The sequence below is a fragment of the Piliocolobus tephrosceles genome, chromosome 18 (genome assembly GCF_002776525.5).
Source record: "Piliocolobus tephrosceles isolate RC106 chromosome 18, ASM277652v3, whole genome shotgun sequence".
NCBI classification, from domain to species: domain Eukaryota; kingdom Metazoa; phylum Chordata; class Mammalia; order Primates; family Cercopithecidae; genus Piliocolobus; species Piliocolobus tephrosceles.
The window spans coordinates 20,833,671-20,859,084 of NC_045451.1; the positions used below are offsets into that span (position 1 = coordinate 20,833,671).

The window sequence follows — 25,414 nt, forward strand, 5'->3', positions numbered from 1 at the left end:
CCCGTTTGCTCTCTCTCCCTCCTGCCACCATGTAAGACATGTCTTGCTTTCCTTTCACCTTCCACCATGATTGTAAGTTTCCTAAGGCCTCCCAGCCATGTGGAACTGTGAGTCAATTTAAACTCTTCTGTTTATAAATTACCCAGTTGCAGGTAATTTATAAACAGCAGTGTGAGAATGGGCTAATACAGAGGTGCATGAGGTATTTTTTCTTTAAAGAAAATGGTGATATCTTCTCTTTTTGTTTTTGAGATGGAGTCTCGCTCTGTTACCCAGGCTGGAGTGCCATGACGTGATCTTGGCTCACCGCAACTTCCGCCCCCTGGGTTCAAGCAATTCTACAGCCTCAGCATCCTGAGTAGCTGGGATTAGAGGCACATGCCACCATGCCCAGCTAATTTTTGTATTTTTAGTAGAGACAGGGTTTCACCATGTTGGTCAGGTTGGTCTCAAACTCCTGACCTTGTGATCCGACCGCCTCAGCCTCCCAAAGTGCTGGGATTACAGGTGTGAGGCACTGCGCCCAGCTGATATTTTATTTCTCAATAACTTTATTGCTATTTGAGTTTAAGAAAAGCTAAAGTGAAAGAATGAAAGCAGCATTTTAACTCTTTTAACAAAAAGTATTTTTCCCTCCCTATTCTTCTTTTTGTCCAGCAAATACAACAAAGAACATGGTTCTTGATTGTGCACCGAATAAAATAATACCTGACAACTACTCTTTATAGAGTATACTGTTTTTTTTGCCTTGATCAATGCTAGTTATTTAACTAAAAAGATGAAGTAGCGGGAGTAGCAAAGCAGTCTGATGAATGTTTCCTTGCAGTGAATGATACACTACACGGCCTTTAGTGCTGACATCAATGCTAGCGTTTTTTTTTTCCACAACATAATTTTTTTAGGAACAATACAATAGTTTGGGAGAAAAATATGCAGTATGGAAAAGAATTGAAAAGTGAGCAGCAAGACTACCACATGAGAGTTTTTTTCTCCTACAAAACTGGAGACAACAACATTCAAATCCATAACAAACTGACCTCTTCTTGATTCACATCCGAATTATAGAACTCAAGACTGTCAGGTCTTAAATGCTATGTGTTTATCTACTGATCTACTTTTTATAATGATCACATTTAGTATTTGTGAGTAACTTCAGGAAATAGCATTTTTCCATGATGTTAGTTTCACGATGTGTTTCTTTTTCTTATTTTTTGAGACAGGGTCTTGCTATGCCACCCAAGGCTGGAGTGCACTGGTGTGATCTCAGCTCACTGCAACCTCTGCCTCCCGTGCTTGAGTGATCCTCGAACCTCAGCCTCCCGAGTAGCTGGGACTACAGGTATGCACCGTCAGGCCCAACTAATTTTTTTTTGCAGAGATAGGGTTTTGCCATGTTGCCCAGCGTGGTCTTGAACCCCTGGCCTCAAGTGATTCACCCGCCCCAGAACCCCAGCCTCCCAAAGTACTGGGATTACAGGTGTGAGCTACCATGCCAGGTCCACAATCTGTTTCTTAAATAAGGAAAAGTAAGTTTTAGATATCAAGAATCCTTCAGAGATTTTTAGATAGCTTTGGATTTGTGCTTTAAATCTAAGAATATTAAATGTTATTGACGGAAATATATCTGTCTCTGCTTTGTTAAACAGAATTCACCCTGGTTCTTCATTCTGTCAATAAACATCTACCGAGTGCTATTGGTTATTAAGTGTTTGGTTTTACGAAAGATTATTAAGAACCAGACTTTCCCTTCAGGAGTTCCGTTAAATAGGGAGACAAGCCTGACAATATAAACAATCAAAATATAGAAATACGTTCAAAAGATTAATTTTTGGGAGAAAGAGGTGGTAGCAAGAAAGTCTTCCTGCTTTCTATTGCAACAGATAATCTTTTCTGATAGTTGTATAAGTAATCTGGGGTCAGGGGCTCTCTCTTATGCTTAGTTTAAAACAGCTGTAACACTGAAGCCCAAAGCTGTGCCTCATGAGGGTGGTCACTGAACTGCATAACTGATGAGCGACTACTACCTGCCAGGCTTTGTTCTAAGAACTAGAAAGAGAAAAGGGAACTCCTTATCCCTATACTGCTCAGACAGCTAGCTAACAAATAATTTCAAAAGCAATGCAATGAGTTCTATAATAGAGGTAAAATCAGAATGCCAAGGGAGCAGAGGGAGCCGAGGCTTGAAAGAGTCATAAGAGTATGCCAGGCAGAAAAGGTATTCAAGATGGAAGGAAGAACTGATGCAAAGATGTGGAGTGTGAATATGCAAGGCATTTTCGAGACAATGGAAGCAGCAGGGAAAAACTAAGTTGAGTATAGGTGCCGTGCGTGAGAGCAGAGTAATGGACCATGAAGGAAGGCAAACTTGAAGAGGTCCATGGCAGAGACCAGACAAAGGCCTGTCTATGTCTATGTCATCCTAAGGTATCTGCACACACGTATACGTGTGTGTGTGTGCACGCATGCACACACACAGAGAAAGACAAATTAGGCCAGGCATGTTGGCTCATACCTGTAATCCCAGCACTTTGGAAGGCCGAGGCAGGTGGATCACCTGAGGTCAGGAGTTTGAGACCAGCCTGGCCAACATGGTGAAACCCCACTTCTACTAAAAATACAAAAATTACCCGGGCGTGATAGCACGTGCCTGTAATCCCAGCTACTCTGGAGGCTGAGGGAGGAGGAATCGCTTGAACCTGGAAGGCAGAGGTTGCAGTGAGCTGAGATCAGATGGCACCACTGCACTCTAGCCTGGGCAACAAAGTAAGACTTTGTCTTAAAAAACAAACAAACAAACAAACAAAACCAAAACCTAAATTAAAAAAAAAAAAGACAAAGCACATGGATCAAATCTTAACAATGGTTGACATTATAATGAAGTACCTATGTGAAATTTTGCTATGATTTTTGATACTTTAAAATTATTTAAAAGTAAACATTTAAAATAAAATAAAACATGGGGAATCCCCATGCTAACATTCAGTTTCTTTCATTACTTACTCCGGAAGCTCTCTGGGACATCGCAAACATCCAGCTGTGACCACTGGCTGAATTCAAAGGTGAAATTGTTATTAACTCGACAGACATAAAAGCCTGCATCTTTTACATGCACTGCATTAAAAATAAGCTCTGATGTATTTCCATTTGGAATCTGTGAAAGAATCAGTAAGAGGATAGAAGTGGATGACTCATCAAAAACACACCTTATAAAATATGCTGTACAAAATATATGATTTCAGTATGGAACTTTGAAAGTGCAACATTTTTCCCCCAAGTTCTAAAACATTTCTGAGTTAAAAACAGTAACACTTTGACTTATTTAGGACTCAAGTATTAAAAATCCAGTCTTTCACAAATCCGTTAACTAGAGAGTTAAGCTGGTCCCAAATATTTTCCAAAAGCTCACTAACTATTTGCTCTGTCATTTAAGAGGTCAATCACTGAGTTCTGAAAGAATCTACAACTGCAACATTTACGAGTTTAGCAGCCATACAAACACCACGGTGGCATAGAGAAAACACAGAGAATTAGGCTTGGCTATTGTTTTCAGCTCTAACCACATTAGCTGGGAAGACATTGGCAAGTTATTTGACCTTGAGACCCCATCTTCTGATCTGCAAAATTCTGTAAGAGGATAAACTCCTCAACCAAACAATATCCAATCTCCTTCAAGGTCTAGACAGAGAAGGGCTATGGAAAGCGAATCAGTGAGACAGTGAGAGGGGGTGGCCATCCACAGGCCCCACCTCCAACAGTAACTTTGCTTTTATTAATGCTTTTTCTGCTTCTAGCAATTGATCAGCTACACCCAACTTTGGCACATTGCCAAGGGGCTTACTCAAGTGCCTCATTACAACGACTCCCTTGCAAAGAACAGGTTAATCTGACGATTTAAAATCTGAAATACTCCCAAATTCAAGACTTTTTCAGCACCTCCATGATGCTCACTGGAACATTTCAGATTTGGGATGCTGAACTTTTAAGTATACAATGCAAATATTTCAGCACCTAAAAAAAATCCAAAATCTGAAATACTTCTGGTCCCAAGCATTTCAGACAAGGGCTATTCAACCTCCTCCCTCTCCAAACCCCAAGTAACTGAACTCTACTCTCTCCCCTTTCAGTACCTACACCAAAGCAAGAGTATTTTGCTGAGAATGTGACAACTGGGACAACAGGCTGCACTTTGAACTGCCTGACAATCCTACTATATGGTCCTAAGCTCTTAACTCACAGGAATTAACAGTGCTTGCTCTGTCCCTACTGGTGTGTAAGCTCTTTGAGGGCAGAGACCTTCTGGTCACTGCTGTATCTCTTGAATACCTTCTCCACCTTCTCTGCTCCACACTACTGCTACTTCCAGTCAAGCACAGATATTAGACAACTGCTCATCTTGCTGTTCTCTGCTTCCTTTAAGCAGCAAGTTCATGTTTAAAAGCATGAATCCTGGATATAGGATTACCACCACCGTGGTGTTTTTATGGCTGCTAAACTCGTAAATGTTGCAGTTGTAGATTCTTTCAGAACTCAGTGATTGACCTCTTAAATGACAGAGCAAATAGTTAGTGAGCCTTTGGAAGATATTTGGGACCAGCTTTACTCTCTAGTTAATGGATGTATACTCTCTCCTCAAACCTCCTGTAATCTTAGTTCTCTCAGGCACTGACTTCAGATTGAAATTATCTCCTTTTTCTGCCAACAAATCACAAACCTATCCATGTCTGTACCTATTTATAACTCCTCTGTTCCCTCCTGTTAAAATGGAAGATGCATCTTCTGAACAAAGGCTACTTGGGCTGAAGATCTGTGGAGACCCACTCAGAACCCCAGAGATGGTACGAAGATTATATTAAACTGAAGACATCTGGGATTCAACAGATGGAGAAAGAAGTCTTCTCAGGCTTCCTTTATCTGACCCAAAGCAAAAAGTTCTGGGAAATGAGGCTGCCATAAATTCCCTCTTGGGGCAACTTTTACTCCCCTTGGTAGACCAAGAGTAAAACTACCATAAATCTCTCTTTGGGGACTTTATGGTCACAATGAAGAGGAGATACCACTGGTGCCTGCATGAACAAACATTACCACAAACTTTGCTATCTTCCCTTGTTCTTCTCCCCTTTGTCTTTCCTGAACAAACCCATCCATTATGCTCACAGGGCCCCTGCCTTTCCCTACTAAATTAGTTACATAACCAGTTAGCAAGCTACTCCTTCTGAAAGCTCTAGCATGCACACAAATAAGCTTTTTCTCCATTAATCTGTCTTCTGTCAGTTAATTTTCCAATGTTCAACACCTCAGTATACAACACATCTCAGAGGCTGATATGGAAAGCCTAGGGGTCATCCTTGATTTCTCTTCCTTCTCCCTATACTCTATATCTAATCTGTCAGCTTAGTTGACTGTCTCTAAAATACACACTGAATTATGCACTGTGATCCACCTTCTCTGCTCCACACTACTGCTACTTCCAGTCAAGCACAGATATTAGACAACTGCTCATCTTGCTGTTCTCTGCTTCCTTTAAGCAGCAAGTTCATGTTTTAAAAGCATGAATCCTGGTTGGGCACAGTAGCTCACGCCTGTAATCCTAGCACTTTGGGAGGCCGAGGCAGGCGGATCAAGAGATCAGGAGATCGAGACCATCCTGGCCAACATGGTGAAACCCTGTCTCTACTAAAATACAAAAAATTAGCTGGGCGTGGTGATGCACGCCTGTAGTCCCAGCTACTCAGAAGGCTGAGGCATGGGAATCGCTTGAAATGGGGAGGCAGAGGTTGCAGTGAGCCAAGATTGTGCCACTGCACTCCAGCATGGTGACAGAGCAAGCCTCCATCTCAAACAAACAAACAAAAAACAAAAAACATGAATCCTACCATGTTACTTCCCTTGCTTAAAACCTTTAGTAGCTTCTCACATTATGTTGCCACTCTGTTGATTTTCCTCATAGCTCTTAACTCACAGGAATTAACAGTGCTTGCTCTGTCCCTACTGGTGTGTAAGCTCTTTGAGGGCAGAGACCTTCTGGTCACTGCTGTATCATCAAGCCTAGAACATGGCCTGGCACAAAACAGGTGTTCAACAAGCACTTGTTAAGTAAACATCTCCTACAATACACCTATGATCATAAGAGTGGTTTCACAAAACTTGACTTGTTAAGAGTTTTAAAATCCATTACAACTCTTCAACTCTAAGATGCATTTTCCATCCCCTGTATTTCTACTTTTCTCCAATCAGGACATAGTTTACAAATGATACACTTAATGTAGTAGGTTTTTTCCACTATTTCTCCTCAAAGGGCATTTATTAAAATGAAAGTAACTTTGCAATTGAGAAAATATGATTAAAAAAATACCTTTAGGTACCATCTTTCAAAAGCCTAGGCATGTAAAACATCCTGTCTACTTAAATCTCACAACCTCTGATGATAGGAATTCACATGGCTAATAATGGCAGTCAGGGTTCCAACACAAACCTATCTAGTGCCAAAGCTACATGCAATCTTTTTACTACATTCCACAGTTGCTCTGTCTTACCGCTGTGTAACAGACAGAAATAAAAGATTGTATAAAACCACAGAATTCTCTTACAGTATGAGGCAATCCAATTAAAGGAAAAGTCATTCTCAGAACAGCTTTTATTTAGTTTCAGATTTGCAAAGGGAGACATGGCATCAAGTTTGGAAGAAAGGAGAATTACTGGGACTAACAGAGTGAAAAGAATATGGACTTTCTGGGCACTGTGGAAGTGGGAGCAGAGTAGAGAGGGATGAAGGAATGGAAGAGAAAAGCCCACAGAAGTGGGACACAATGCAGGCAGCCAGACCACTGAGAAATTCCCAGTGCAGGATGGCTCAAGGAACTCTGAAGAAAAAAGAATTCTAAGATGTGATTTAAAATTATTTGTTAGGGGCTGCAGGGATCCAATCATTTCACAAAAGGAATAAATGGCCCATTCTGCCAGTCTGAATTTTACTTCAGAATCTACCACAAGGTTCTAAATCTTCTCATACAGATAAAACAGTGATGTGGAATTCTTAAAAAGAATAGCACATTGACTTTCCATATAGCCTTGAAAATCTTCTAAAGATTTTGGTTGGAACATAATCTGTTGTAAAGAGTTTTGTATATACAAGAATGTACTGGTGATGTTTTATACTTGCTAACACTGTTGCCCTAAGTAATCCCTATTTTCCACAATTTTTAGAGTAGAGAACTATTTCATTATTGTTTACAATGTTTCTATACGACAATTCTGGAACTGTCTTACCAAAATAATGATTATTGACTACTTCAATAATAACCTAGCAATGTCTGTCAGACTTTTACCAAACTGTTAACACTACATTTAGGACAATAATGTTAATTAATTCTCTATCATTCTCTCTCCTTATAACAGAAGAATTAAAAGATATGTTTTTAAAAATTACCTCTTTATTCATTTTGAACCACTGATACTGAACAAAAGGATGTCCAGTTGCCCGGCAACACAGTTTCACAAACTGTCCAGCCAAGACTGCCTTTGACTCTGGGTTTATAGTAATCTTTATTCCTAAAGAAAAAAAAAAAAATTAAAGTCACAAAAGAGGGATTTTCCTTGTTTATACATCTGAAACCAAAAATTGAAACATTTTAGAAATAACCTGCATATTTACCTTTCTCATAAATCACTCATTCACATCGCCTTCTCGATCAATTTACACTTCGTGAGTTGCAGGCTTTGTAAAATCAGAGGAAAGAAACTTACTTGCAGAAGACTTTGATCTATTGTACTTCCCCATGACTGGGTGGGGGAGAAAATTATTTACCATATTTCTTCAATTTTTAGAAGCTTTTCCCCCCATATTCTAACACTTCTGAAATCAGGATGCACCTTACAACAGATGCCTGTCAGGCACAGCCACAGGGTAGTTCTCAGTGTCAGCTCATGGAAATGTTTGGTCACAAATGCTCATATAGCTGCCACTTCAGTCGAGTTACATGCACTGCTAGTAACACAAGTGTTAAGTTGCAATGTCTGCTATGGTCTGAATGTATGCCCCCAAATTCATGAGCTGGAAACTGAATCCCCAATGTAACAATGTTGGGAGGTAGAGCCTAGCGGGAGGCCCTACCCTCACGAATGAATTAATGACACTGTAATAAGGGGGTTTGCAGGAGTGGGTTCTCTCTCTTTTCTGCCACGTGAGGACAAATTGTTCTTCCCTGCTTGCCCTTCTGCCTTGTGCCGTGTGAGGACACAGCAAGAAAGCCTTCATCAGAAGCTGATTCTTTGATCACGGACTTCCCGGGCTCTGTAACTGTGCAAAATAAATGCCTGTTCTTTAAAAACTACCCAGACTGTGGTACTCTACTATGGAAGCATGCAATGGACAAAGACAACACCATTGAAAATGTCTTCAAATTACTGCATTATTACTTAGCATTGAAAAGAAAACGATTTTGGAAGAGAAGGACACAGAAACAGAGCAGTGGGATATATATCTGATATACCTGTGACACAAACATTCCTCATTTGAGGAGTACCTGCCAACATCGAAGCTTGGAAGACTTTTGACAGGAATTTGGAAGAAAATCCTAGTCAATAATGGAACACCCCCACTCCTTCTCTTGCCTCGCTCTCACTCACTCGCCCCAGGGAAGCACATGACTATGGCAGGAGGCCATTCAGGTAGCCCTGCAGAGAGGCCCAAGTGGTAAGAGTATTAGTCCATTTTCACGCTGCTGATAAAGGCATATCCACAACTGGGCAATTTACAAAAGAAAGAAGTTTAACAGACGTACAGTTCTACGTGATTAGGGAGGACTCACAATCATGGTGGAAGGTGACAGGCATGTCTCACGTGGCGACAGACAAGAGAACAAAGTTTGTGCAGGGAAACTCCCCCTTATAAAACCATCAGATCTCATGAGACTTATTCAGTATCACAAGAACAGCAGGGAAAGACCTGCCCCCATGATTCAATCACCTCCCATTGAATCCCTCCCACAACACATGGGAATTCAAGATGAGATTTGGGTGGGAATACAGGCAAACCATATCACTGTGGAAAGAAACAGACCTCCTGCCACAGCCAGTGAGGAAATGAGGTCTCCTGACAACACCTGTGAGCGAGCCATCTGAGAAGAGGATCCTCCAACCCTGGGGAAACCTTCGGACGACTGCAGACCTGGCTCAGAGTCTGACTGCTGCCTCACGAGAGACCCTCAGCCAGGACTGCCCAGCTAAGCCACTCCTGGACTGCTATCCTCAGAAACTGTGTGAGATAATACACCGTTGTTGTTTTTCATTTCTGACTTGGGGGTAATTGATTATGCAGCAAGAGATAACTGACATAAAAGAAACCAACGTAGAAAAGTTTACATTTGCAAAAGTTTTAATAAATAAAACTGGGTTATCTGCTTTTAGAAAGGAAAGAAAAAGATAATTAAAAGTTATAAAACTTAATTTCCTGCACCTACTTTTATTTTCTTTCCTTGTCTATACTGAATGTGACCTCATAACAGTGTCTTTTTCTTCTACCACCCACCAATGCAAAGAAACAAAACAAGACTACCAGTAAAAAGGAAACAGTGTAAATAACAGTAATCTTAATACATCAAAGGTGCTAAACTTTCTAGGAAAAAAAAATGTTCATGAAAGTCATAGCACAAAGACACTAAATAAAACCAAAATTAAAAACGAGTAAATATTTATTGTATACGTAGCACATTAGAGGGTCTCGAGAAACCCTAGAAAATCTTTAGTAAATATAGTAGAGCCTCTCAGAATTTTAAACTCTTGCCAAGGGAGGACATTGATTCACTAATCCTTTATGTAGAGGCCAAGTTAGTACAGGATAGAAGTTCAAAATCTTTCTGAAATCTGTGATACATGTTGGTAGGAAAGGTGGAAAATGGGATAAGCACTCTTGCTGAAGCCAGCAAATTTGTAACACTGTATTTGAATGTCCCCATATTTACCATTCATCTGTCAGGAGAGTTTTACATCACAACTTTGAAATACAAAGATTCTAATTTCCCAAGTTTGGATGTGACAGGAAAAAAAGTTGTAACAATGACAAAAGAGAGTAAGTAATAAACCTAAAAAATATAGGAGTTTTGGCTACCCTACCTTTAAATTTGAATGTCCTATAGCCACTACAAATTTCATATACCCAAATCCCTTCTGACACAAAATCTACTCCTCTGCCAGTCCCCACAGTTTCTCCATCTCAAAGATGGTAAACCAGTCTTACCACCATCCATCCGGTTATTCAGGACAAAAACTTTGCAGTTTTTAGCATCATTCTTAAGGGCCCTAGGATTTTCAGAATAGTAAATGAGCACTGGCTTCAACTTTAAAGTTGTCAGCTGCATTAGCCCCTAACAAGAGAGTCAGCCAGGCACTGACTTCTCTCTAGCTATCAAAGTTCTAGATGGCACCTTCTTCCAACAGAAGGCTGTTTCATCTACGCTGAAAAATCTGTTTATTATAGCCATTTTCTTTAATGAGCTGGATCTTTTTTTGCTTTTTTGTTTTGAGACAAGGTCTCACTCTGTCACCTAGGCTGGAGTGCAGTGGCATGATCTCGCTCACTGCAACCTCTGCCTTCTAGGTGTAAGCAATTCTCCCACCTCAGCCTCCTGAGTGGCTGGGACCACAGGGAGGTACCACCGTGCCTGGCTAATTTTTTGTATTTTTGCAAAGACGGGGTTTCACCATGTTGCCGGGCTGGTATTGAACTCCTAAGCTCAAGCAATCCTCCTGACTTGGCCTCTCAGAGTGCTGGTACTACAGATACCACGATCAATTGTGAGCCACCATGCCTGGCATTAGCTAGGTCTTCTGGATGACTTGCTGCAGCTTCTCCACCACTACCTGCTGCTTCACTTTGCACTTTTATGTTACGGAGACAGCTTATTTCCTTAAACCTCATGAACCAACTTTTCTTCCGCAGCTTCCTCATCTCTCTCAGCCTTCACAGAAATGAGTAGAGTTAGGGCCTCACTCTGGATTAGGCTTTGGTTTAGGGGCATGCTGTGGCTGGTTTGATCTATCCAGACTACTACAACTTTCTCCATCTCAGCAATAAGGATGTTCTGCCTTCTTATCATTCGTGTGTTCACTGAAGTAGCATTTTTAGTTACCTTCAAGAACTTTTCTTTTGCATTCGCAACTTGGTTAACCGGCACAAGAGGCCTAGCTTTCAGCCTATCTCAGCTTTTGATATGCTTTCCTCATTAAGTATAATCAATTCTAGCTTTTGATGTAAAGTGAGAGACATGTGACTCTTCCTTTCACCTGAACACTTAGAGATCACTGTAGGGTTATTAATCAGCCTAACTTCAATATTGTTGTGTCTCAGGGAATAGGGAGGCCCAAAGAGGGAGGGGGGAGGTGGGAGAGGAAGAGGGACAGGGAGGGAGAGGGAGAGGAAGAAAGAGAGAGCACGCGAGAGAGGGGAATGGCCAGTTGGCGGAGCAGTCGGAATACACGCGACATTTATCAATTTAAGCTCACCTTCTTATAGGGGTATAATTTGTGGCACCCCAAAACAATTACAGTTTTTTTTTTTTCCTTTGCAATGCAAGGGCTCTTTATTGTCAGTGAGACCACCAGGCTAGATGAGCACTGAGGCTCCAGGGGGACTCCAGACCCTCTTCAGTGGGAGAAGGCAAAGGCGGGTTTCAGGCCTCAGAGTGGTCCTTGGCTCACACAACACCATGTAAATACAGAGCTAAAAACTTCCTGGATGTCTCCTACTGGAAACCAGTCAGTCCAACACATTCCACAACCACTTTTTTTTTTTTTTTTTTGAGACGGAGTCTCGCTCTGTCACCCAGACTGGAGTGCAGTGGCGCGATCTTGGCTCACTGCAACCTCTGCCTTCCCGGGTTCAAGCAATTCTCCTGCCTCAGTCTCCTGAGTAGCTGGGGATTACAGGCACTTGCCACCACACCTGGCTAATTTTTTTTTTTTTTTTACTAGAGATGTTAGCCAGGCTGGTTTCAATCTCCTGACCTTGTGATCCACCTGCCTCAGCCTCCTAAAGTGCTGGGATTACAGGCGGGAGCCACTGGGCCCGGCCCCACCTTCATTTTGATCACTGGGAGACACCAAAAATGCTGACAGTAGCTGGTATGATTCCATCCAGACCAAACTCTTGCCACACTTGTTAGAGGCCAGGTCTGTGGTGTTCAACTGTAATACCAGGAAATGGAATGCACGTCTGTCTGTGCATATACTCTACACAACCATGGACTGCTCCAAGATCTTGGTGTCGTTCCCATAGAGGAGCTGGGCCTGAGCCAGGGCAATGCCAAAAGCAAACAGGATCATCTTGGCCCACAGCTGATCTGGTTGAAGGCTATGTGGTTGTAAACTGGCTTTCTCCAGGAAGTGCAGGATATGGAGATAGGGGTAAGGACAGCCCTCCCAGAATCCTGTGCCATCTTTCACATCATAAACATTGCATTCTTGAAGATCAGTAGTGGGAGGTTGGGGATAGAAGGTCTCAAGAACATAATTTTTAGTAGCTTCAACCTCTTCTCTGGAGGACATGAGGGGGACAGAGGATCCTTGGCACTCAGCGGGCTCCACCAGAACCATGACCCTGAAGAAGAGACTCAATTCCAGGTGGTGGGTAACGTGGAGTTTTGGGCACAAATTTGCCTGGCCAGAGAAGGATGCCTGAGAATCTGAGACTTACACAACTGTATCAGACTGTCTACAATGACCGGACAGCAGGCCTCTCTCCTGAGGATGTCCTCAGTACAGTGCCAGAGACAGGCATGAGAGATCAAATTCAGAAGACACTCATCTTGGTTCTCTATGTGGTTCCCTGTATCATCAACAAGGCTAAGTACTTTCTCAGGAAGGCGTTCTATTAACTTGGCCTCGGTAAGCCAGAGGGCCTGCTTGACACCCCTGAGAAGGCGGCAACGCTGGTGAAAGACATAGCACGCCTCGTCTTTGTATAGTGGCTGCTTATGAATGGAGCTTGAGCAGAACTTTGGGGGCTTCAAGTCAGGGTCCCAGGGTCATGAACAGGGGGTGAGCAGAACTTTGGGTGTTTCTAGCCAGGGTCCCAGGGCAGGAAGATCAGTGGTGGCAGCCTGGGCATGAAGTACATCTTTCCCATGGACGGATGGGCTCCAGTCCAGGGATCTCGTACACTCCATCCAGGGGAGAAGGCTCTGGCTTCCACATGGAGTGCATGCCCCACTTACAGGGGCCCCACTCCACGTCTCAGGGCCCCGAAGCCCCCAAGGTTGAGCTGCCTGGAGCTAGCCAGTGCCTGCCTAGCAGTCCCCAATGCCAACACCATACCGATCTGGTCTTCTTAAGACTGCCACCTGGATGTCACCATCTTTCCACGCACCAACAATCACAGTAGTAATATCAAAGATCACCGATCACAGATCACCATGACAGATATAATGAAAAAGTTCGAAATATTATAAGAATTACCAAAGTGTGACACAGAGATATGAAGTACGCACATGCTGTTGGAAAAATGGCACTGACAGTTGCTAGATACAGGGTTGCCGCAAGCTGTTGACTTGTAAAAAACGAAGTATCTGCAAAGTGCAATAAAGTGAAGCATAATAAACAAAGTGTGCCTGTACTTAGAATAAAAAATCCAAATTCCTTACCAGGACTATAAAGTCCTCCACGAATTGCTCCCTCCTTTGGCCCCTCCCGCTCTCCTCCAGGCTCACCAAGCTCCAGCCGTACTGGGCCTCCTTCCTTCCACAAGCCAAGCTCTTTTCCGCCTTCCACTTACCAGTCCTCTGCTGGGTTCCCCCCGACAAGCTCCGCTCTGCCATCCCCCACAACCGCCACCCCACTGGCTTCCACTATTCTACTGTTTCATGGCAGGCCCTTTCCTCATCATCCAGGTTTCTTACTAAATTATCACCAGCTTCTCTGGGAAATGTCTCTAAATTAGGTACCTTCCCACCCCCACAGTTATCTATTACATTCACCCAGTTTAGTGTCCTTCACTTTCTAAAATCCCTGTTTCTTTTTTTTTTTGTGTGTGTGACAGAGTCTCGCTCTGTCGCCCAGGCTGGAGTGCAGTGGCCGGATCTCTGCTCACTGCAAGCTCTGCCTCCCGGGTTCACGCCATTCTCCTGCCTCAGCCTCCCAAGTAGCTGGAACTACAGGCGCCCGCCACCTCGCCCGGCTAGTTTTTTGTATTTTTTAGTAGAGACGGGGTTTCACCATGTTAGCCAGGATGGTCTCGATCTCCTGACCTCGTGATTCGCCCGTCTCGGCCTCCCAAAGTGCTGGGATTACAGGCTTGAGCCACCGCGCCTGGCCAAATCCCTGTTTCTTACCGTTCGTCTTAGGTACTAAAATAGAAGCTCCATGAGAGCAAGGACCTTGATGGTCTTAGTCACCAGTTCATTCAGCACCTAGAATTGTGCCCAGCATATGGCAGTGCAGTGGGTGTTAGTGGGTGTTCAACATGTGTTTGTTGAATATACATAATAATACTAGAAATTACTACAGCAGCAAGTTACTGCTTTACATGTACCAGGCATTTTTATCACTAACCTTTGAAATAACCACACAAGGTAGATACTACTTACAACTATGTTACAATGAAAATAAGGTACGTAATTTGCAGAAGGTCACCCAGATTACCTGGGCTAAATTAAACTGAGACTATTTTTTTTTTTTTTTTACGTTGTAAAATGGCAGAACCAGGACGCAAACCTAGGTTTTCCTGCCTTTTAAAGGTTTTAAACCCTTATGCTTTGCTTTCTCAGTGATTCTGATTCTTTTTTTTTGTTTTTTTTTGAGATAGGGTCTTCCTCTGTCACCCAGGCTGGAGTGCAGTGGCAAGATCAGGGTTCACTGCAGCCTCAACCTCCTGGGCTCAAGCTATCCTCCCACCTCAGCACCCCAGTAGCTGGGTCTAAGGGTGTGTATCACCATGCCTGGCTACTTTTTGCATTTTTTGTAGAGGCAGGGTTTGGCCATGTTGCCCAGGCTCGTCTTGAACTCCTAGGCTCAAGCAATCCACCCCATTTCAGCCTCCCAAAGCACTGGGATTATTGAAGTGAACCACCATGCCTGGCCTCTTGGTGATTCTCAATATATCTCCCATGGTAATCCGCTTTCTGCCACAGTGAGCCTATCTTACTAAGAAAGTGTATCACACAAAGAGCAATCCCACACCAGGACACTGCTCATGAATATATACCATGGCAAATATTCTCTGCCACTATACAAGGAGATAAGAGACAAGAATGATGGAAAGGGTTTTTCCTCTTGAGTATTTTACAAAGAAGTAGGTGACTACTGGAAAGGGACTACATGGCCAGGTTCTAAAAGTTATCCTTCCTTTGTGTGGGACACAAGACTAAGTGATTTTTTTTTTTTGAGACGGAGTCTTGCTCTGTCGCCCAGGCTGGAGTGCAGTGGCGCGATCTCGGCTCACTGCAAGCTCTGCCTCCCGGGTTTACGCCATTCTCCTGCCTCAGCCTCCCGAGTAGTTGGGACTACAGGCGCCCGCTATCTCGCCCAGCTAATTTTTTGTATTTTTTTTTTTTTTTTTAGTAGAGACGGGAGTTTCACCGTGTAGGCCAGGATGGTCTCGATCTCCTGACCTCGTGATCCACCCGTCTCGGCCTCCCAAAGTGCTGAGATTACAGGCTTGAGCCACCACGCCCGGCCAAGACTAAGTGATTTTTTAAATTAGTACTATTTTAATTTTTTTGTAGAAACAGGGTCTCACTACATTGTCCAGGTTGGCCTCATATGTTGCCCAGAACTCCTGGCCTCAAGGGATCCACCTACCTCAGCCTCCCAAAGTGTTGGGATTACAGGTGTGAGCCACCATGCTGGGCCAAGACAAAGTGGCTTTTAATGTACATCTAAATTCACAGTTTATAAGCCTGTCCTGCACCAACAACTTTATTAATAAGCAAGTGTGTGTGTGTGTATAAAATATATATACAATGTATTGCTTCAAAGACTGAGAATTGAAAGGCAAAATGTGATTTGGAAACCACCCCTGGTGAATAGTCAAGAAAATTAGTTGCAATACCTCCCATGTTTTAACCACACAAATTTCCTTCCTCCCACAAAGCCTTGTGCGACAGGGACCCATGGTCAACCCTTAGCCACCCCAATGCTGCACCCACTAGTGAGAAGGTGCTGAACAAAGGTAAAAAAAGAATATGGTATAGTGCTACGTAGGCTGTATGAAGGCACACAAATGAAAGTTCTATTTTAAACGGTGAACACACAGCTTCCTGGCAAACAAGCATATTTTTCAGATGATATCTACAAAGAAGTCAGAGAAGTTACTTGATTTCCTGTAACCCTGGGAGAATGTGACTAGGTACGATGGAACCAAGGATCGTGCTTTCAACTACACACACATATGCTGATAAACAAGTACATGCTACTAAGCAATAAAACAAAAATTTAAAAGCCTGCTGGAATAAGAAAGACAAAGTAGGATAATTTTTGACAAAAGGATACATCATAGCTTCCCTTGAAGTTACTGTCTCTCACAACACATTTAAATGTTGATGCAGTTTATCAATAAATACTTTTTCCAGAAACAGATTATTCCATATACTGAAGTTCATCTACTTTCAGAGGCCATGAAACAAAAAAAAAATTATTTTCATCAACTTCCATCTAAAACTCATCCTCAAAGTTACTGTGCAATCTTCTATGCTATCACAGAAGAGTATCTACATGCCTCACAGGGTGCCCAGATAAATATCATTCCTCTTCCTCTAACAACCTCCCCCACTATATAACCAAAGTAGGTCCATGTGTGTCCCTCCCACGGCATTATACAAAGTATGTCCACATGTTTCTCTTACATGTCAACTGAAATTTGTATAGATGGCAGCTAAATCTAGTCTCCCACATCACATGCCTTATCCTGTTACATTGCCTGAGACTCCCCTCAACACTCCACACCCAGAAAGATATTCCTTCAGGCCTTGTTCACCAGCCCTTTCTCTCCCTCTACTTCTTCCTTATATTCATGCCCATCCATACTATCTTTTTCTCTCTTCACTTCTTGATATTTTTCTTTGAGGAATAATTGCCAATTTCCTGATGTTCATGAAATAAGAAAAGTCCCTTACAAACAAGATCCAGCCTCTGAGCACTTTTGAAGTTGGCAAGAAGAAAAAAATTGAAGTCCATGGGTCAAAGAGGCAACTGAGGTAATAATACAAAACTAAGTTTCTTAATTCAGAAATTTCCTAGCATAATGGAAATGGCATGGAGTTCAGGTCAGGGTCAGCAGACCTGGTTTTTAATCCTATCTTTGTTAATAACTGTGACTTTGGCCAAATGATAACTTTTGGAAATCTCATTTTCCATATAAATGTTTGTTGGTTAAAATTTAAATGTTCACAATAGTACTGTTCCGTCGCTTCACAGAACTGTCAAGATAAAATGTGAAGTAAAGGTATTTTAGAAACTAAAGAATAATATTAAATAATCTTTGCACTTATTTTAGAAATAAAAAATAAAAATTAATAGCCAAAACATAACAATGCATGTGTTACAATGGATCTAAGAAAAAATGATACGAAATAAAAAGAGTAGAGGCAAATGGAAAAGATGCTACTGAAAAGATGGCACATGACCCTGCCACAGACATCTCATAGGTACCCTCAGTGAGGCACCTTTCATATGAAGAGTGATATAAAACAGCAATATCGCAACACTTGAGCTGAAAAGCAACTTGGGATTCATTTTAATGAGACCCACATCAAGAACGTTCTCTCTGAACAGCTCCCATTGTTCAGCCTCTGGTCTGCCCATTCCAGGTTAAGGGCATCACTTCTCCAGGCAACCATTTCGTGGTGTATGTAACTAGGACTGATGAAGCCTATAATTCTACACTCACAATGTTTTCACTTAAAACAAAAGAAACAAATAGGCTGGGTGTGGTGGCTCATGCCTGCAATCCCAGCACTTTGGAAGGCCGAGGTGGACGGATTACCTGAGGTCAGGAGTTTGAGACCAGCCTGGCCAACAAGGCGAAACCTCATCGCTACTAAAAATACAAAAATTAGCCGGGTGTGGTGGCGCGCATTTGTAATCCCAGCTACTCAGGAGGCTGAGGCAGAAGAATCACTTGAACCTGGGAGACGAGGTTGCAGTGAGCCAAGATCACACCATTGCACTCCAGCCTGGGTGACAGAGTGAGACTCAAAAAGCAAGCAAACAACAACAACAAAAGAAACAAAAGGCACCTTGAACTACACATCTGAGTCTATCTGCATTTGCCAATAACACAGATGTCAATATTGGTTGCTTTGGAATCAGTCTTTGAAACTTAAATAAGATCTAAAAAAAAATATCATTACAGACCTTTGGTTCAAAACCATTTCAACACATTCATTTAACCCCCTTTTCCAATTCCCACTGAGATGAGCAAAGGAATAAAAGTAGGGAAATAATTTACTAGCACTGGAAAATGGGATGAACATCATCCACACATAAAAACTAGAAGCGATTTCTCTATCACATAATTCAAGTAAGAGCAGACTGAGGGGCAAGTTGGCCAACCCATGTGCAGTGGAAATGCTTGACCAGAGAGAAAGCAACAGAGAGTAAACCTCGATCCTCTGAGGCTCCTTCAGAAAATAGATAAAATTACAATTCCAGAGGGAGTTTACACTCAGACTTCATGCTGAGTGGCTGCTGAAGCTGGCTCCTCATCACAGAAACTGTTCTACTTAGAGATGCATGGATACTGCCCTAGCTATTTCTGGGCACCAAAACAAATCCAGAAAAGAAACTTGGTCAGTTTCTCAAAAGACAGAGAAACTCCACATGATAGTTACCTCTCAGAGCTACCTCTGACTGTAGTTGGAACCATCACTTGGAACAGACTATGGCAACGTAAGACTATAGTTTCTCATTTAATCAAAAGAAATCTAAAGTTTCCCCTTCTCCCTGCATTTAGACCTCAAAGGCCAGTTCACAGGACAACCCAAACGAGGCTTCTCTCTGTAAGGACAGAGAAAAATCACCAGACTTCCTGCGGAATAAGAAGTAATGTCCTATGAAATAGTATTAATCCAAAAAAGAGAAAACATTAGAATATTTCTATTTTGTATTTTCACCAAGACTCAAGAATATAGCAAAGAGGGAAAACTTGAGATCAGATAAACTTACTATATATATATTTTTTACAACTGTCTTGGATATGATCTTTCACATGTTTGTCTCCCCTACTAAACTATGACCTATCAGCAGGTGGAAACTATTGCTTTATTCATCTCTGAACTCACAGTGCCTAGCATAATGCCTAGCACAGCAAAGGCACTGCAATACAGCAAACCTTACTGAATGCATGAGGCAAACCACCAATTAAGTTGATTCCATCAGAGCTTATCTTCTTAATACAATTACAGTAGCTTTTATTCTCAATATCTTTATTAAAATATTAAAATTCTTCTCTATAATTCTCATATTTCTTTATTCTACTATGTATAAATAGAATAAGTCAGCTGGGTGCAGTGGCTCACACCTGTAATCCCAGCACTTTGGGAGGCCGAGGCGGGTGGATCACCTGAGGTCGGAAGTTCGAGACCAGCCTGATCAACATGGAGAAACCCCATCTCTACTAAGTATACAAAATTAGCCGGGTGTGGTGGCATATGCCTGTAATCCCAGCTACTCAGGAGGCTGAGGCAGGAGAATTGCTTGAACCCAGGAGGCGGAGGTTGAGGTGAGCCAAAATCACGCCACTGCACTCCAGCCTGGGCAAGAAGAGTGAAACTCCATCTCAAAAAAAAAAAAATATTCATACTAGATGCAGATAGTAAGCTAACAAATTAATTACTTCTTCCTAAAATTACTGAGCTTTCTTAGATCCCAAAATACTTGCTATTAAATCAATAACTAACATTCAAGCAACAACCAATTCCTAAGGATATTATATGGCTAACATGACAGAAAACCTCACAGAAAAAGTGCACAAGTGGTAACAGAGAAACAGGGCGGTGGCTCCTGCCTGTAACCCCAGCACTTTGGGAGGCCAGGGCAGGTGGATTGCTTGAGCCCAGGAGTTCAAGACCAGCCTGGGCAACATGGCGAAATTCCATATCTACCAAAAATAAAAAAAATTTAGCTGGGTGGTGTGTGCTTGTAGTCCCAGCTACTCAGGAGGCTGAGGCGGGAGGATTGCTTGAGCCTCGGGAGGTAGAGGCTGCAGTGAGCCGAGATCATATCACTGCATTCCAGCCTGGGAGACAGAGCAAGACATTTCTCACAAAAAACTTAAAAAACAAAACAAATAATATTTCCCTACAGCTCACAAATGGACTGAAGAGAAAATTAAAAACAAAAAGAGAAGAAGAAACTGCTTTTCTTTTCCTATTCTCTCCTCAAATGCAAAAAAGCCCTATAAGATAATCTTGAGAAAGCCTGTAAGCCAAATATCAGGATAATCTGCACTGGGGAACATTGATAGAAAAATGCTAATCCTATTTGGAAAAAAGCACAATGAGCAAAAATGGATTTTTCAAAGGAAGATTACTAATATTTATTAGGGTGGCACTTTATTAGTCGCTGGCCTGTCAAAAATAAAAATATAGTGTTATTTTAAAAATTCAGGCAAATTGTTATACCTAAATAAATATACGACTCAATTTCAGTCAAGCCTGGTTTCACATATGGGAACCTTAAAAAAATTCTGAAACCCTAGATTCTCAGGCCAGTGATCACAACACGAATCAAGAGAGATACGAGGCCCCTGTCATTGTATAGATGAAATTCAACACAGCATCATCTCATGTAGCTCCTATAACTCCGCGAGGTAGAGAATACTTATGTTCATTTTATAGCCTTGGCAAACAATGGTTAGGGTAATTAAGCGTAATTATTGAAAAAGAGAATGAAATACATGTTATATTTACCTCCCAGAAAGGTTTCCTAAGCTTTCAGAGGCCCTAATATTCCATAAAGTATGAGAACTTACTAAAGTAAGTGAAAGCAGACTTTACTAAGTATGAGACTTTACTAAGTATGAGAACTCGGACTTTACCAACATGAAACCTAGACTAGTAGATTTCAAATGTCACAACTCCTGGGTGCTGCTTCAGGTACCAGCAATATAATAATTAATAAATACCACTTTAGGAAGTCTACTGTTTCTATCAGTAATGGGCCAGGTTTAAAAAAGAAAGTTTACTGTTTGGTGCCAGTCAATGGTTGCATTTGGGAGGGTGGCATTAGCAGCTACTTATTCCCACCCCAGCCCTGTTGGTACGAAGAGGCGCCGGGAAACAGAAGGCAAGCATCCAACACAGTGTGTATCACATTCATAGGGCATTTATCAGAGGCCTATTTCACCACCTACAGCGGGCCTTGCAAAGCAGGGATGACTGGGAGTCCAAGTCTCCTTATTTATAATCCAGGGCCCTTTCCATTTGCAGTAAACTACAAATAGAAAACTAGTTACTCCCCAGTATCTGCTACTTCCTTTTTCCTTCTAATAGTTCCAGTTTTGTTTGGCGATCCATGTGATTCCAGGAAAGCTGACTCAACCCAACTCCACTCCCGGCTTCAAGTCAGGAGAGTCAGCACATTCCATCTCCTTGGCACAGTGACAGGTTTAGAGTTAGGCACGTGACCGAAGCTAGTTAACCAGATGAACTCTCTGGGTTTTGCTGGGACAAGAATGAAGAGCCCAGAAACAGCCAGCAAACATCTTGGGTTATGTGGAAAGTCAGTCATGGAAGGAAGCCAGTGCCAAGAAAGGAAGAGCAAAGACAAAAACCAACCAACTCCTTGAGAACAGGATTGTTCCTTGATTCTCTTGAAGCCAAACCAGCTCTATGCTTTTCAATTAGAAGGAGAAATGTATTCTCTTTATTAGGTCTATTTGAGTTGGGGTTTCTGGTACATGTAACTGACAGCATAGCACTATACCATGTGTTCCTAATTCCCTATCCCACAACTAACAATAAAAAATAACATCTCTATTATAGTTTTAAGTTCCTCATGTTAACTTAAAAATACATCATAACCAAGCTGGTTATATTATGAAATGGTATATATCAAAACCACGTAAAATAGAGTGCATCAGGTCCTTTGTCCACTGCCCTTCCAAGCTCAACCAGCCTCTCTGCTTCCGGTGGGACAAATAATGGCCGCTGGACCCCCGGGGAAGGAAGGAGGCCTGCAGTGCTGCCACAACCAGGCAACTTCGATGGCATGTCCCTCCTGCATCCCACCACTGCTGCAGACCAACTCTATCTGCAGCTGCGAAGACAGGAGCTGAATGGAGAAGAGGGACTGTTTCCTAAGCCTCACCTGATGTGGGAAGTGCAAAGCCTCACCCAATATTGGTAATTCACGAAAAACTCATAAGGTTATAAGGTTGAGTTATATGTGGTTTTGATGTATACCATTTCAACATTCAAAAGCCTCACTGCAGCAAAAAAAAAAACTTAAACATTTGTCATACTTGCTTTACCTCATCTATACAGATATATAGGATTAAATATATGTTCATTTTTTTGGCTGCACTATTCCAATGCACATTATAGGAATCTTCTCCCTAAATACTTTAAAATGCATCTCCTTTAAAAAAAAAGGACATTCTCCTATAGCATCATTATCATATGATAATTACTTAATATGTCAAATATGTAGTTACATTCAGATTTTTCCAACTATCTCAAAAATGTCTCATGTAGCTGGTTTCTTCAACCACAACCCAACCAATATTCATGCGCTGCATTTGCTTTTTATGTGTTCTTTAGTCTCAGCTTAGGAAAGCAAACAAGGCACTACACATTTACATTTTCCAAAAATACTTAACACCATTCACCTGGTCAAAAAGAGATATTTTCTTGTAAGTTTGGCTCCATGAACTCCTAAGAACCAAACCTACCTGGGGGACTGAGAAGCTGAAGAACTTCAGTGTGCTCCATAGCCTGCAGGAAATCACTCAATTCTGTGACTGTGCAACCTTTTTCACCCATTAACTTCAGCAGACACAGGCTGGGGCTTCCTTCAGGCTCCAGTACCTTAAGAGAACACTGCTCCAGGTCTAGGCAACTGAAAGCAACAGAAAGAATTCAAGTCAACAGCTTTCTTCCACATGCTACACCTGCTATACATCTGGACCACGGTGGTGCTGTACAGAATAAATCACAAGTGAGTGGGTGGGTGGTGACAAACTTTCACATAATGAATGCAAGTATCCTTTCCTCCTCTTTCACCATGGGAATCCCTCTTTATTCCCTTCTCCCACTCAGCTCCCATGATTATTAAATCAGGAGAATGAGAAACCTAGAAACAGGATGTGAGAGAAATTGAGCCTTGATACTTAAAGGTTTTTTGCCTTTAATTTAGGAATGGGGAATAGCAAGGCCAGAAAAATTTCCTTACTCCTTCTTCAAAGATGATGAAATACAAAGTGACCCCAAATGAAGCCCCAGTAGGCTACATTTTGCTGCCTCCTGAGTGGAAGAAATATGCACTCATTCCATTAGGGAGCCAAAACACCTTAAATCATAGAACATGCATATATACAAACGGTGTTGGTAGTACTCTGAATTGAAAGGAAGAGAGGCTAATGTCTCGAAAATGACACTAGACAGAACAATCAATGTGACAAGGTTAGCAATGGAAAAATATTTAAAATATCCTTAATTACTAGTTTAAATACAGTAGGGCATGCATATCAAATGAAATACCATTAATTCAGTACAAAAAACTGAGCCTGAGGTAAAGGCACAGGTCTTCAAGACATACTGAGAAATGAAGAAATTAACATAAACAACTTATATTTTACACTATTTGCATTAACAAGGTAGTATGTCTATGTGTATATGCATACAAAAAAAGGAAGATACAGAACAGTGTTTGCTATTACCAAGATCATTTGTGTGTGTTCTTATACATGGAGAGTAAACTTTGAAAAGGTATCTAAGAAACTCATAGCCATGGTTGCCTCAGAGAGGGTAAGAGAGTAGAGCTCATGGCTGGATGATCTACTTTTCACTATAACCCCTTTTGTATGGTTGTTTTTTTATGTGCATTTATTTTTTGAAAAAAAAATTTTTTTTTAATAGAGATGGTGTCTTGCTATGTCACCCAGGCTGGTTTCGAACTCCTCGGCTCGAGCGATAATCCCACCTCTGCCTCCCAAAGTGCTGGAGCCACCACTCCTGGCTCTTTTGATAATTTTTAAAACGTATATTTAGAAAGAGAACCAGTACTATTGACATTCAAAGTACTTAGGCTGGGCATGGTGGCTCACACCTGTAATCCCAGCACTTTGGGAGGCGAGGCAGGCAGATCTCATCAAGCCAGGAGTTTGAGACCAGCCTGGTCAACATGGTGAAATCCCGTCTCTACTGAAAATACAAAAGTTAGCTGGTGTGTGGTGACGCACGCCTGTAGTCCCAGCTACTCAGGAGGCACAAGAATCGCTTGAATCCAGGAGGCGGAGATTGCAGTGAGCTGAGATTGTGCCACTGCACTCCAGCTTGGGCGACAGATCAAGACTCTCTTAAAAAAAAAGAAAAAAGAAACCATAGTACTTCTAAGTACCTAGAAATATCCTACTGCAGGGACCATGGCCTGTGGGCCCAATGTGTTCAGCTACCTGATTTCTGTAAATAAAGTTTTATTGGAGCACAGCTACACTCATTCATTCACATATTTACAAATGTCTATGGCAGCTCTCCTGATATAACAGCAGAGCTGAACACCTGGCTGCAAAGCCAAAAATATTTACCATTGGGTCCTCTATGGAAATAGTTTGCTAACTCTTCCTTTAAAGAGTGTCTTATTGTCCTTTTGTTAAAACTATTCTTTTTAAAATGCCAGTATTTAACATACATATACAATTTCCTTTTCCATGTTATTGTGTGCAGTAGTGGTATACGAGATTAGAAAGACAGGTTAAGATCAGATCACAGAAGGCCAGGAAGAATGGAACAATGATATGAATTGTAATCATTTTATAGAAGGGGAAAATACAAGTACGAAACATTCAAGGGGAGACAAAAGAATCAAGTAAAAACCAAGCAATCAACGACACAAAAACTTTCCCAAAGAAACATAACCAACAACAGCCAACCAAAGTGTTTAGATAATCTGCGTGATATACTGTAAAATTCATACCTCATCCATCTTTGCAGATCCTGCTCCTTTTCCTGCCAATTTCAATTACAGTCCCATATTAACTCTAGCTTCTCTATAAGGTCCTCCTAGACCACATCAGTCCACCAAACACACTTTATAGACACAGTCTTCTAACTGCGCTAATTTTATAGACAACTGTTTTTCTAAATGGCCAGTGAGTATATACTTTAGATATTCTGGGCCATAAAGTCTCTATCACACATCCTTCTTTGTTGTTTTTTGTTTTCTTTTACAATTCATAAAACACAAAAACCAGTCTTAAATCATGGGT

The 25,414-nt window shown here is 41.7% G+C and overlaps 1 protein-coding gene and 1 pseudogene across 4 annotated transcripts in view; both read right to left on the bottom strand.

Annotated features, from left to right (window-relative positions):
* Positions 1–25,414, bottom strand: part of MALT1 (MALT1 paracaspase) — an 81,009-nt gene that overhangs the window by 48,000 nt on the left and 7,595 nt on the right. For all 4 annotated transcript variants that reach the window (XM_023218337.1, XM_023218340.1, XM_023218339.1 and 1 more), the window contains exons 2-4: positions 22,880–23,046; positions 7,427–7,548; positions 3,001–3,151 (exon numbers count right to left, since the gene is read on the bottom strand). In XM_023218337.1, coding sequence (XP_023074105.1) covers positions 3,001–3,151; positions 7,427–7,548; positions 22,880–23,046 — 440 coding nt within the window. The remainder of the gene's footprint in view (positions 1–3,000; positions 3,152–7,426; positions 7,549–22,879; positions 23,047–25,414) is intronic.
* On the bottom strand, positions 10,664–14,110 carry LOC111546860 (annotated as a pseudogene).